Genomic DNA, 14,582 nt, shown 5'->3' with positions numbered 1-14,582 from the left:
AGAAAAGAATGGAAGAGTACTGTATATATAACCATATGTGTCACTGACAATGTATTGTTGTTATCCTTCTTGTTAAAAATAGACTAGATCTAAGGATACTAGAAGAAACGCGCCATTATTTTTATGTATTTATACCACTCTTCACTCTAGGAAGGAATTAAGACAATTGAACTCTCTCTCTAAGCAAACACCACTCTCAGTTTATCTACCCTAAATTCCTTGAACAAATTTCATCCCAAGAATTCAACCAGAGGTTGGAATAGCAAAAGGTAGTTGTATCATTTCTCTTAAATTGGCTCCATGAAAGACCCTGACTAATGATTAGTGCTGAAGTTTAAAATTCACTCAGAAATAATCAATCTCTTCACTAAATCAGAAATATTTCTGCATTTGAAACCATAGGTTCTTCAAACTAACTTAGAGTTTAAGACTCTGTATGTCCACGCATTCTCAGATTTAGATAAGAGTATAAAAGCCCTTGTTAGTGGGCAGTGGAATAATGATAATGATAATAATGGTAGTAATGATGATAGTTATCATTAAACACTTATGTCAAGGATTGTTCTAAACATATTACATGTATTAACTCTTCAATCCTATGAATTTGGTAGTATTATTACCTTCATTTTACAGATGAGGAAACTGAGTCAGAGACATCAAATAACTTGCCTAAGGTCACACAACTAATAAATGTCTCCTTCGACCAGCATAATCATACTACTGAAATTACTTGACAGATAAGTCGAAAGTATAAAATTTTTCAGATGGGTTTTGCCTTTGATGTATACCAATTGGATACTGCTGTTGAATTACTACCAACTTTCATTGAATGGAATAAATCACTTTTACAATTTAAGGATTTAAGTTCAGTTCAGAAAGGGATTTCTAAGAGCTGATGAATCCAGCTGGCTTACTGTGGAAAATGTGTAAATTCCCTTATGGTTTAACACAGTCCTACCTAAGACAAAAGAAAGGGGAATTCCTAAAACTTCAGTAACACTCACAAATTTGTTATTATATAATCCCCAAGTTGATGCTAGTTTTGAAACAAAGAATGGTACAAACAAGAAAGAGACACAAAAGCTAATTGTTAGAGGAAAAAATTCTAAAAGCTATTCAGCATATTCTTGGCTTACTTTTATTTTGCTATCAGTTTATTAGAATATCACAATAAGCTTGCTTGGTGAGAGTTTACCACACAAATTAAGTGACATCTACACTTACCTGGTGTATTGTTTAAGTGGTGGCAGAAATTATGGAAGATTAATAATTTGAAGCACATGAACGTATGCTACTGAAAAGACAAAACTTGCAGTGCAAAAGACACCACTGCAACTTTTAGAAAGATCTATAAATCTTCCAAATTTCTACTCATGCAAACATGCTCAAACTTTGAGTGAAAAATTAAGTATCATGTTAGAATTAGATCAGAAATTCCTATTTGCTTAGTAATGAAGATATAAGTGTAAATATGCATTAGTTACACAAGTTATCTAAACTAGATTTTATAGACTAAACATCTTCCTGGAGGGCTTCACTGAGATACCTTAGTGTGAGTATAAGAATGTCTCTCTATTTATACTAAGAATGTCTCTCTATTATACTAAGTCTCTCTATTTATACTAAGGGACAGGGGAAATCTTGCCCCAGTCCCTTTTCTGAGAAATCTAAGATTATACTAATGAAACTACCTTGGCCCACATATCCTTTGGTGTACAAGGCACCAGTAAGAAATCCTCATCCTCACACAGAAACTGATGCAGTATCCTGTGAATGTTTGAGTGATGGGGAAAGGATTAAGAGAGCAGAAATTCCAGATAGCCACTTTCTCCTCAATCTAGAGACAACATGGGCAAGAGTGGTCCAATTACAAAATCTGAAGCTCCTTGACATCCAAGGCGTTAATACTGTAACATTCTGACGTAACTAAAAACTGAATTAAGAGTATCAAACTACTTAATAAGTGGCCTGGTGCCAAACAATAAACACGTGTTATGTTTCAAGCCACAAGAAAGGCTTTTCTTTGATCCCAGATATGCCACTCCTTTTGTTTCCCCCTCCTTTGTGCTCAATCTTCTCAGCTTTCTCATCACCTTTCAACCACATTCCTTCTGACCTAAACTCCTATTTTGAGTGGGGGGAGGGGAGGGGAGGAGAAAGAGAATGTAGTCAGTTCAGATGCATTCCTTTAGTTGTTTTTCTAGGCTTGGAGTATGAAGCCCTCCTATAGATAATATTTGGAACTAGGCTCTGTTGCTACTTCTGAGGGGAAGAGGACAGAGGAGACGAAAAGAATGAGAGATCTATTCCTTCCTCATCAATCCCCACTCACTGACCCCTTGAGCTCAACAAGTAAATAAAACATCTGATCCAACTAAAACAATAATATATTAAAACAAGAATACAGAAAAACCTAAGAAGCTCAAAATTATACACTGAAGTAAACTCTTTCCAAAAAAATGAAATTTATGTATTAAAGAAATCATAAAGGAGAGAAAAAAGAGGAAACACAGGCAGATAAAAGCCAACTCTCAATTATCCATGCTAATGGAGAGAGGAGGGAAAGGGAGAGGTCAAACAGATTAAAGAAACTCAAATATTATCCAAAAATATTTTGGCAAATACTTGTAAATTCTTCCACCAAACCTTTTCCAGGACAACTAACAAGTAGTAAAATGACTAATTAAAATTTTCACCTCCTCTCCCTTCCCACCCTCTGACTAGAAGTACTCCCAAGCAGCAAAATGGCTAAAGGGTGGGCAGTATTAGGAGGGGGAGGAGGGGAAGAGAAGGAAAGCAAGGGGCATGGTTAATTCATAAATGGAATAATGTGCCCCTGAATAATTGAGAGCTTCAATTTGGAAATAAATACAAGAAAAAGCCTGAAATAATAATAACCTATTTGCATACCTGTAACTTGGTCTTTCACCCAAATATAAGGATAAATTCATTCTTTAAAGGGGAAAAAAGGAAAAGGAGACTAAATAAATGTTATCCTTTAAGTATGAAACTGACGCATCAACTTACAACTAGTTGCCCCACAATACCGTTCCAATGCTTCTACAATACTAATTTGTTTCTAAGTGCCTCTGAATGCAAGCTAAGGTTTACTACTTTATTCTCTAGCACATACATTTCCTATTACCAGTTCTCAAATTAGAATCTAGGCTCAGTTACCATTACTTCTAGAACACCCCAAGTCAAAATCTTAGAGCAAATTAAAGAAGGAACACATTAATTAATATTTGAGTGTTTCAACCATGTTAGCCTAGCAACTAGATTACTAAATGTCTCTAATGGAAGATTCCCAAATTTCTACAGCGCATACCTACCACTGAAGAATCTCAAAATTCCAGAATAAACAGCTCAACCTTCAAACTACGCTATTGAAAAGGCAGCACCCCATTTTATGTTAAGTAAAATGAGGGACAGTGAAGCACAAGATGAAGCTCTTGGGGGTCAATTCAAATATTGCCAATTGGTTTAAATACAATGTTTAAGTTCTCACATTATGGAAATGCACTGAATTTTTCCCTTTAGTTTCATTTAACATTAAAATATAAAAATAAAAAATAAATGAATTATACTATAACATTTTATGAAATGTTTTATCATCTTGTATAAACATTTAAAGGCTAATTTCTGATCCTTTGTATTCTTTAGGAGGCACTGTCTCCATATGTACTCAATTACGGCTTGATCCCTGCCCTCAATCCTCTACCACCCTCCACCCCTCCTCTTAAATAGTTATAATGATCAGAAAACAATTTGGTAAGAATCTTTAATCATTTTATTTTTCTTTTGGCTTTTTAAAAATAAATTAAGAGATGTTATATTCATATTTCTTAAAGACAGAATACAAATTTCACATTTTTTTCTGAATCTCAAAATACATGAAATAATGAGTCAGATATCAAAAAAGTTACAACGCCTGTTTATAAGGTAATAACTTATCAAATACCATTACAAAGAACCTCTAAAGGGCTTTCAATTTTAAGGGACACAATACTTTGTTATTGAACTTGGTCTCAAGTAAATGAATCATCCGCTAAATTATGTTGATTTTTAGTTGGACAGAGATTACATTGTAACAGGATTTGACCTGAGTACTTAAAGCTTGCCTAACCAAATGCAAAAAAAATAACCAACTGAATAAACAGTTAATATCACTTTTACTGCTATGATCAGGATCCCTGAGTATAGAGATACTGTTACTTAAAAGACTCAGGAATCTGCTACACAATAGGAAGACTGTTTCAAAACCGTGTTACACTATGTCATAAAAAAATCAGGGATGGTATGACTAATGGCTTACTTATGTGCAATTGTTGTTAACCGTTCATCGTTTACTGCTCTCCGAACTTCAGCACGGTGGCGTTCTGTTGAGATGCTATGAAGAAAAATAGCCATTATAGAACTCTGCCAAGCAGGCAGCTCTTTTCTATACTTTCATTAATGTTTAAGTCAACATTTCTGGGGGAAGAAGGGAGACAAGATTGCTTTGTGAAAAGATACAGACAGGAGTATCTTCAAACGCTTTAACATCTTAGAAAAGGATTCATACTAATTATGTGTAACTGCAGAAATAATTAGTTGCAAATTACAAATCAGGAAGACAAATTCAGCCTGATATCAAGGTATTACTTCCAAATTTCAGAAATGTCAGACCATGGATAAGATTAGCAGAGTTTCCTGCTATCTAAACATGCAAACAGACGCTGAATGGCTTCCTAATTGTGACTGCTGAGAAGAGGATTTTGTCACTTACAAGAAAGTTTTCTAAGGTCTTTTCTAAAGCTTAAGAGTCTATAATTGTTTAATGAATATAATAGACATGAGAGTGGCAAGATAATCTGTTTCCTGTGGCTATATGCTATACAACTTAACACCAGGGTAATATTTCTTTATTACTCAATACTTTAACTGCGTATCTTCTACATTACATTATGTTACCAATGGTAAAATGTGCTTATATTAATCCTGATTAAACACATGTAAAGTTAATAATAGGAAACAACTTTTTAAAAGGTTACATCCATTCCATTCATAAATACTCAATAAAATGAATACCGCTCTTCAAATTGTATTCCATACTATTTAAGCTAAATCTCTAACATGGACCAAAACATTTAAGAGGCTAGAAAACAGAATTTATGAGAAATATAAACAACAAACAAAAACAACTTGTTAACTATGAAAACAATAAAACTGAGAATTTGGTTTAATAACATCCCTATATTAATGTTAAGTAACAGGAGGAGCCTCTTCCATATTTTCACTTTAAAAACACTATGTTTAAGGCAATGACCACATAATCACTACCCATTTATGTAAATTAAGGCATCTTCCTCACATCACCTCTTCCCTCCAGCAAATGCCACTCTAGATCATCATATCCAGTTACTGCTCTTCTTTCTTTCACCTATGTCAAAAGCACCTCCCTTTCCCAGGTGGGCCAAAAGTAAGAAAACCTGCCTTCAACTCTTTCTGAAGAGTTTGCACGCTCTTCATTCTGGATTATATTCATTCTGGATTACACAATAAATGGTAAGTTATATAATTTTCTGTAACAGAGCACACAGCTGGGATGGAGTCTCTTACCACCAACAATTTGAACACCTCTGTTCTTCAACTTAATTTGACAGTTACTTAATTTGAGAGTGATAAGTAATAAAATCCCTCAAAATGAAATTTCTAGAGTCACGTCTCACAAACGTTTATGATAATTTACCTAAGAACTTTTGATAGTTCTCCAAGAAGATCTTTCTTTTCCTTGGTGAGATCCCCCTGTGCCCGAAGTGCACTGATAACTCCAGCATATGCCTCCAATTCTAGAAGAAGAAAATTATTTGATCAAGATAGGCCTTTAATATTTTAATACTGTGGCTATGTATAGTGAAACTTCAGAGAAAAAAACTAAAAATAATCAAATACAAATACTGTTTTAAATTCCTTTCAAAAATTTTATCTAATAACATTAAAATGTGATTTTATAATTTTACATCATTTTGTTTTTCACTGCCTCACAGAAGTCATATATATAAAATGTTTAGGCAGAAAAATCTAACAGTAGATATTTTGTTTCACACACTGTCACTGAAAAACATATAGCACAAATGATACCAACAACTGGGAATAGGCACCAAGTGATGTAATAAAGCTAAGAAGTTTTCAGCATTACTAAAAGGGATTTTCATTAATCAACTCTTAAAATAATTCCTCAGGCTTGCCTAAGAATTCAAACTATATTCTACCTCCCTCCTGTGTAGTTGAAAGTACTGTAAATACTATGCAATGGAAAAAATATTGGAACAAAATATTCTGGCTCCAGCACTGCCACTTATTAGTTGTGTGACACTCAGCAAGTCTTTTCTCATCTCTAAACCTGTTTCCTTACCTAGAAGGGACTTTGTAGGTCCCCTCCAGAAGTAAGATCCTCCGCATCTATAAAAACTGTCATCAAAATGACTAATTGGGAAACATAAACACGAAATGCTCTTGCAGCAACTAGGACATAATATACTGAATCCTAATACCAGACATCTTCATTTCACTCTTTCCACAGAAATAACCATTAAGAAATAAAACTGTCAAGCCGGGCGCAGTGGCTCATGCCTGTAATCCCAGTACTTTGGGAAGCTGAGGCAGGTGGATCACCTGAGGTCGGGCATTTGAGACCACACTGACCAACATGGAGAAACTCCGTCTCTACTAAAAATACAAACTTAGCTGTGGTGGCAGGTGCCTGTCATCCTGGCTACTTGGGAAGCTGAGACAGGAGAATCGCTTGAACCCGGGAGGCAGAGGTGGCGCCACTGCACTCCAGCATGGGTGACAGAGAGAGAGTTTGTCTCAAAAAAAAAAAAAAAAGAAAGAAAACTGTCAGTCTCCAGGACTGGTTAAAATATAAAATCAAAAGTCCCCAATGGCCTCCAATAAACTATACACGCCTCTCAATGTCGCCCTTGCATACTACCCTTGTGTAGTACCCTCCCACATTGACTCTAGTCTTGGCATATTACTTGCTTTGGCCAAGGGAACAACAGCAAACATGATGCAAACAGGAGCTTGCTAAGTACTTGCATACAAGGCCTTGCCCTTCAGGAACTTTGAGATCACCAAGCCGTGAAGACGCCCAGAATGAGAAGCCAAATGAAGAGAGAGGCCAGCTACCTCAGCCTAGTCCCCATATAAGCTACCACTGAATACCTGAAAGAACTCAGACAAGGCCAGCAACCCACAGAATGGCAAGAAATAATAAAACAGTTGTTGTTTTAAACCGTTAACTATGAAACAGATATATCTGAGCAAACCAGAATGGTGGGAAATAAATGTCCAAACTAGAGTTGTTTTCATAGTCAAGTTATCATGAGTATTTGTTATTTGCAAATACCTCACACACAAGAGAAACTCAAAAAACGTGAGCCCACAGACTAAGTACTACACCAAAAATAAACTAACAGTCTCATTCAGTTGATATTATTCACAGTTCTGTCAAAAATAAGCTTTATATAGAAGACTGGGCTGGGCTGCCTACCTTGAATATTTTTACATAAAATAGAAATGTCTGGCCAGGGCCAAGCATGGTGGCTCACACCTGTAATCCCAGCACTTTTGGGAGGCCCGGGTGGGCAGACCGCTTCAGTCCAAGAGTTCAAGACCAGTCTGGGCAACATGGCAAAACCCTGGCTGTACAAAAAAAATACAAAAAATTAGCTGGGTGTGGTGGTGCACACCTGTAGTCCCAGCTACTTAGGAGGCTGACGTGGGAGGATCACTTGAGCCCAGGAAGTCAAGGATACAGTAAGCTGTGATCATGCCATTGCACTCCAGCCTGGGTAACTGAGCGAGATCCTGTTTCAAAAAACAAAATAAAGCAAAACAAAAATCTGGCCAGGCACCATGGCTCACATCTGTAATCCCAGCTCTTTGGGAGGCAGAGGCAGGAGGATTGTTTGAGCTCCGGAGTTCAAGACCAGCCTGGGCAACATGGCAAGACCCCATTCCTACAAAAAAAATTAAAAATTAGCTGGGGTGGTAGTGCACACCTATGGTCCCAGCTACTCAGGAGGCTGAGGTAGGAGGATCACTTGAACCTGGGAGGTTGAGGATGTGGTGAGCCATGTTCACGCCACTGTACTTCAGTCTGCGTGACACAGTAAGACCCTGTCTCAGAAAAAAAAAAAAAAAAAAAAAAAGGAATGTCTGGTCCAACCAAATGATCCTAAGTTTAAATATCCTGCATGTTCAACCTGTGTTGGATACTATGTAGACATTTCAATGTGGCGGTCACTCTTGAAGGACAAAGCTCTGCTGCTCAGAGTAGTGAAGGAAATACTTAGTTTCAGGAAACATATTTCAGCTTTTATCAGACTCGGAATAGAGTCCAGAAAAAGCACTAGGGATAACCAAGAATGCAGTATACTCTAAATGTTTATGCCCTCCCCAATTTATGAAATATTTTATTCAACAGATTAGTATTGAGTCCTATTATATATACCAAATGGTGTGCTAATCCTGCCCTCAGGGAGTTAACTCTAGAATAGAGAGCTACAGTGAAACAAGTCATCAGGCAATTATGATACAGTTTACATACAATGGTAAAAGTACAGAGGAGAAATACATCATCTAGTGTAGAAGCAGAAGCTTTAATCAGAAAGAGAATTGTGCGCCAGGCAGGCAGGGTTAAAAAAAAAAAAAAAAAAAAGCAAATGTACGAAAGAAATAGAGTAAAAGAACAGACAATGTTTCACATTATTCCATAACTTCCAGTAACAGTAACTATGTTTGAGAGTTTTACACTAAGGGCAGTAAAAATATGTCTGTATTTGGATAGTCACTAGCTCAAACCAAACTACTAACTGAACATTACTGCTACAAGGTACCATGGAGAATATTTCTAGGAACAAAATAAAATCCCTATCCTTAAGGTGACTAAAATCCAACAAGGTACCTAAGAAATATATCCAAATAACTATTTTAAAGATTTTAGTTCACACATGTAAGAGAACAGAGAACGGTAAAAATGGAAAAGTAGTTTGTGGTCAGACTGAGAAAAGCCTCTATTTCCAGTCTAAAATGTTTTTATTTGATAGGATTCAGTAATTGATTGATTGTGGGAAGTAACAGCAGAAGGAAGTCAGATTCTGCAGCTTGCAAAATGTTTAGGAGAACAGCAATGCTATAAAAAGAAATGAAGAGGTCAAAGTGAGGGAACAGTTTGAGAAAAATGAAAAAGAAGTTCACACTTGTGACTTGTGGAATTTATGATGATCAAGACAGTACTTCAGAAAAAATAAAATTAACTAAAGAAATACGACAAATATTTCTGACATTTCAAGTCTCATTTCAAGTCTAAGAAGTCATGTACAAAAATCAAGAGATGGCAACCTCACATACACAAAACTGGGACTCTGAACACAGTTACCACAGATATAGGATCCACATCACTTCCTCCTCTTCACAAGATATTCACTCATTGTAAAGAACCCTACTAGCTTCTCAACCTCCTTCACATTTATTGATGTCCATTTTGATGGGTATCCTTAGATCCCTACATACTTCAAATTTAGCTGAATTTCTGTAATTATTTTTCATGCCATTCTATTGCAAACACAAAAGTAGAATAAAATAATAAATACATATGAACATTCCAAAAACGAAAGATTTGCCAAACCATTTATATAAAGCCCTCAATTTGGTCCATTAAATCAGCCATTCAAATACACTATAGTCCATAAAGTCCCATGTTGGAGCTACAGCTCAGGAATGACCACAAAAATAGGCAAGGGGAGAGGCAAGACAGAGAGAAGGAAGCATTTATCTAGCACTGACACATTCAGTATATATAAAGAAATTCTCTATCCCAATTTCTTTATATGTATGTAAAATCTAAGTATTTAACATCTTATATTAAAATGATTTATAACTATTTTTTAAAGGATACAGCTAATTTTAAAAAACTGTATGTACCTTTTCTAAACTTTGGACCTAGAGTTAGCATTTGAAGACGATTAAAAGGTTTCATTGTTATGATAATAAGCCAACGGGTAGGGAGGAAGTCTTTGGCTAATCACTATCAAAGCTCACCCCCCAAAGTGAGGGGTCAGTGAAGATTATATTACCATACAAGATGACTGTTTTCTTTTGTATAGAAGCAGTTCTGCAGCAACATTACCCACACAGCTCTGACTAAAGTTAGGAATAAATTTAGACTTAAAGGTTACCATATTTAAACATAACCTCTCAATTCAAACGCCCCCAAACCCAGAAACCCCAATCTAATCTACTGTCTTTGTGATATGTTCTGCAATTTCAGCTATTAAATAAATATGAATCCAACTTTATAATCAGCAACTAACAAGTTATATTAATTGTATGTAAGTGTGTAGAAAACTATCTTCAGATTAGCACTAAAAGTTTGGATATAAGGTTAAAAAAAAAAAGATTGACATCCCCACACCCTCTCCAAAAACAACTCTTAGACTTGCTTTAAAAGATGCTGTTGGCCAGGCGCGGTGGCTCAAGCCTGTAATCCCAGCACTTTGGGAGGCCGAGACTGGTGGATCACAAGGTCAGGAGATCAAGACTATCCTGGCTAACACGGTGAAACCCCGTCTCTACTAAAAAACACAAAAAATTAGCCAGGCGAGGTGGCAGGAGCCTGTAGTCCCAGCTACTCGGGAGGCTGAGGCAGGAGAATGGCGTAAACCTGGGAGGCCGAGCTTGCAGTAAGCTGAGATCCGGCCACTGCACTCCAGCCTGGGCGACAAAGCGAGACTCCGTCTCAAAAAAAAAAAAAAAAAAAAAAAGACGCTGTTAAAAAGTGATTTGAAATCCTCACAGTGGCCTTGGGTGGAATAAAAAGGACAGACAGGGCCAGAGCCGCTATGATTCTATCTGATTTACAAAGAAAAATTCCCAACAAAGATTTACTATGATGGGCCCTTTATGTATACTGTTAACACACGTAACAAACTAATGAGGCAGACAGTGTTATCCTTTTTTTTTTTAAACAAAAATATCAACAAATTTAGGAAGAATAAATAACTTGTCCTTGGTCACATGGGTCATTCGTAATAATACCAAGACCCTAGGTCTGTCTAAATTCAAGACCTATACTTTTCCTTTAAAATCACAGCTATCTAAATAATGCATATCCACTGCCAAAACATTTAATCTCCTTTTTCAAATTATTTTTTCAATTATTTCATTTATTGTGCTAGCCAGAAACTACAGTGGTAAATAAGACAAGGTCCTCACAGTCTAAGGCAGCATTTCTCAACCAAAGATCCTCATCTGAACCACAGAACACAAAATGATTTGAGTAATAACTCTTTTTCTCAATTTTCCCAAGGAAAGCAATAATTAACAGCATTCTAGATGCACAGGACGAAGTTAGTTCTTTACATACAATGGATACCTTAGCATTAGGGCTTAATTCTTTCCCTCAATACTGGTTAAGAAAGGCTGCTGTAGGTGAAAAGAAGCACTAAATAATAAATTACAAGCATAAAATGTTTTATTATTGATAGTAAAATATAATTTGAAAAAGTGAGCATAGCTTACATCAATTTAGAATTCAGAAATAGTATATAATTGACACATACAATCATGAAGGTTAAGAGTATGTTAAAGTGAGACTGAAAGCATATTTCCTGGTTCAAATACTGACTGGATGTCTATCACCATCACCTTGGCTTCTAAGTTTCATCTGTAAAATGGAGACAAAACAAACAAACAAAAAACACCTACCTTTCAGGCTTTCAAACGACAAAGTTAATTCTTAAAATATTTAAATTAGATGTTGTATAAAAAAGACTCAGAATAGCCAAGTAGCCCTCAATAAATCTTAGCTACTAGTATTATTACAATTCACACACCTACTATTTACAAAGCACTATGTTAGGCACTGAGGGAAACAACAATGAGTAAGATGGGAACTGTATCTCCAAAGAATTTCTGATGTAGCGTGAGATATGACATCCATGCCAACAGCCATGACCCAGGCAGAAAGGGAAAAGTATCATAGAGAGGTAAAAAAACAAACAATGAACGTCATACCCAATTTTCGAAGAATCCTTTTGCATTCATCCCTGCTGAGATCCAAAAGGGTTGGCCACACAACAGGCATTGCTGCTTCTGTTTGGTAGCCCCAAAGAGCTTGTCCTCCCTACCAGAACAAAATTTTAAAAAGTCAAATTACCAAAGTACCAAAGTACCAAAGTACATTCAAGGGGCCACTCACCTGGAGATCCAGCCACAGGCTAAGAAGTAAACCAAAAAGACATTAATATTTTACAATGTTTTCTCACCACCACACTTTCCAACTTCTGACAAATCAAGAATTAAACCATTTGAACTATCACAGTGGAACGAACACAGGCTTTAGAGCCAGACACCTCTAGGTTTCTAGTCCCAACTTTTCAACTTACTGGTTGAGCCTAAGCTTTACACATCTATAAAACAGAGGTAATACCACCCAGTTTGTTATGCGTATTAAAGAACACTATATGTAAAGTTCTTTCATAGTGGCTGGCATTTAATTTAATAAATAGGTGGTACTACCAACCTTGGGCAAGTTGACTCCTGTCAGCTTCCTCACTTATGAATTACATGAGATAAAATTTGTGAAGCTCCTAGCAAGTTAAAGAAACGTACTAAATAACTCTCTCCTCAAGTCTTAACAATGGAATATGAATCTTGATCCTGTAGTTATTGAAAACCACTTACCAAAAGTTTAGCTGCCAGGAACTTACTTAGAACTGGGAATTTTCTAGTGTAAAACACAAAACTATACGGCGCTGGGGGCTCGCGCAATACCTGCTTAGCACAGAGTACAGCCGCTGTAAAGTATTTGTTAAATGGGTAAGTGAATGGTTGATGCGACTGAGTAAAACGAATGAATGAATGAATGAATGAGCGAGCCCACTGTCTAGCCTAGAAGTCAGACACAGAACCGAAATAACTGCTATATCCCGTCCCAGGCGCTGGGGCTGCTAACTCCAACTCTGTGTCCCGAGGTGAGCCCCCCTCCCCCTACTTCCCATAGTCCTCTCAGCTCAGAACCAACCCAAGGCAAGGAGAACTGGACTGCGCGCCCCAGCCGGCTGTATGACATAAAGAAAAGGGGTGGGGAGGAGGAAGAAGGGGCAGAGCCAAAGGAATCCGCTCCCTCCACAAGCCAGTCCCCGCCTCCCGACAGGATCTTGGAGGCGGTCGGAGGCTGCTAGAACCGAGCACCACGTCACGGCATCCCGGCGCGTCCCAGCCAGGGGACCCCACAGCGGGGACGCAACGCATCGGAAACCCGGGCAGTAGTTGCCGGTGCCCGCTCGGGGAATCGGGATCTTGTAGGATCCTTCCCCACTCAAGTGTCAAGGAGGCAAGCCCGCCCCGCCCCCTCTCCAAACACGCACTCCCTCGCAGCACCACAACAAGAGCAGCCCGCCCAGGCTCCTCACCCGGGCCTCTCGGCGCCGGTTCCAATGTCAAGCCCACGACCCAAGCCCCTCGGGGCCAGTAGCTGTTGTCAGGGGTCCCGGCTGGCACCCACGCCTCACTCCCTCCCCAGCGGAGAGGACAACGGAGAGAGAGTAAGCCACCGGACAGCCAGCCAGACGACCTGGACTCACCGGGAGTCTCCCAGAGCTAGACCCCCGGAGTCCCAGCACCAGGCCTGCCAGAGTCCCCCTGAGTCCACCTCGGGGAGCCCCACGATCCCGTTAGGAAACAACGGAGGATGGGGCTGGGAGCCCCAAGCCGGGCTCCGAATGCTTGGCCCGGCGCTCCTCCACCCTGGCTGGTCTGCCAGCTCTTTCCAGGACCCTGCCTGAGAGTCACCCACCTGCCCGGCCTTTCGGGGCTCATCTAAAAGGCTCCTCCGCCAAGACTAGGGGACACCAGGAATTGGGTTTGTTTGCGGTGCCTCTGAAGGGGCAAGATGGCGACAGGTAACAGGGCGCAGGCGCAGCCGCGCGCGGCCAGTCGGGAGGTGTAGTTCGCCTTTCCCGCCTTTCGGAGGACAAACACCAAAAGGCTTCCATTCATCTTGTCCTTCTTTTCCTCCGCGTTATGAAAGAAAAGGACAGACATCGCGGAGGGTGCTGGGAGTTGTGGTCCGAATACAAACTCCAACCTCTTTCGCTTCGGGTTTGCTGTCGTACGCGCAAGGAAGGCCGGGATTGTAGTTCCCTTGGCTTCTCCTACATACCCTCCTGTCTCTGGCTTCGCGCGCCTCTCCTGGGCTGCCTTCTCCCAGCCAATCGGCTGCCCTCTCTGCTACGGGTGGCGTCACACGTAGCGGCCAAGATGGCGCTAGCGGGTGTAGCAGGGGTTTTGCTGCGACCTTTACTGTAGCGAGGTTAGGGATGATGGGAGAGCAGCTTTGTTCCTGAAGTGCCGTCGAGGATTAGGATCGAGTTTCTTCGATAGTGAGGGCAATTATTAGCGGCCTCTAGACCCCCAGACGGCATCTTGAGGAGAGAGAATCCACGCTACGAGAACTAACATAGTGGACATCGCAGTTGTCCGTAGCCGATTTGCGGGTTACGGAGTTGCAAGTAGAGAAGAGGAAATCCGAA

General features: G+C 39.1%; 1 protein-coding gene across 5 annotated transcripts in view; it reads right to left on the bottom strand.

The window, feature by feature from the left end:
- The window catches only part of LOC105546240 (chromosome unknown open reading frame, human C11orf30), a 104,520-nt gene extending 90,468 nt beyond the window's left edge, over positions 1 to 14,052 (bottom strand). For 3 of the 5 annotated variants that reach the window (XM_011989380.1, XM_011989398.1, XM_011989389.1), the window contains exons 1-4: positions 13,847 to 13,950; positions 12,064 to 12,172; positions 5,732 to 5,831; positions 4,316 to 4,390 (exon numbers count right to left, since the gene is read on the bottom strand). In XM_011989380.1, the coding sequence (XP_011844770.1) occupies positions 4,316 to 4,390; positions 5,732 to 5,831; positions 12,064 to 12,133 (245 nt within the window). In that variant the 5' untranslated portion in view covers positions 12,134 to 12,172; positions 13,847 to 13,950. Of the gene's footprint in view, positions 1 to 2,910; positions 2,953 to 4,315; positions 4,391 to 5,731; positions 5,832 to 12,063; positions 12,173 to 13,846 lie in introns of all 5 variants that reach the window. The other 2 variants (XM_011989373.1, XM_011989386.1) reach the window with 1 other exon arrangement.
- Between the last annotated feature and the right edge of the window lie 530 nt (positions 14,053 to 14,582).

The sequence above is a fragment of the Mandrillus leucophaeus genome, unplaced genomic scaffold, assembly GCF_000951045.1.
Source record: "Mandrillus leucophaeus isolate KB7577 unplaced genomic scaffold, Mleu.le_1.0 Scaffold1095, whole genome shotgun sequence".
Lineage (NCBI taxonomy): Eukaryota > Metazoa > Chordata > Mammalia > Primates > Cercopithecidae > Mandrillus > Mandrillus leucophaeus.
The sequence above is the reverse complement of the archived record's forward strand: the minus strand, read 5'-3'. Positions and strand labels throughout refer to the sequence as shown.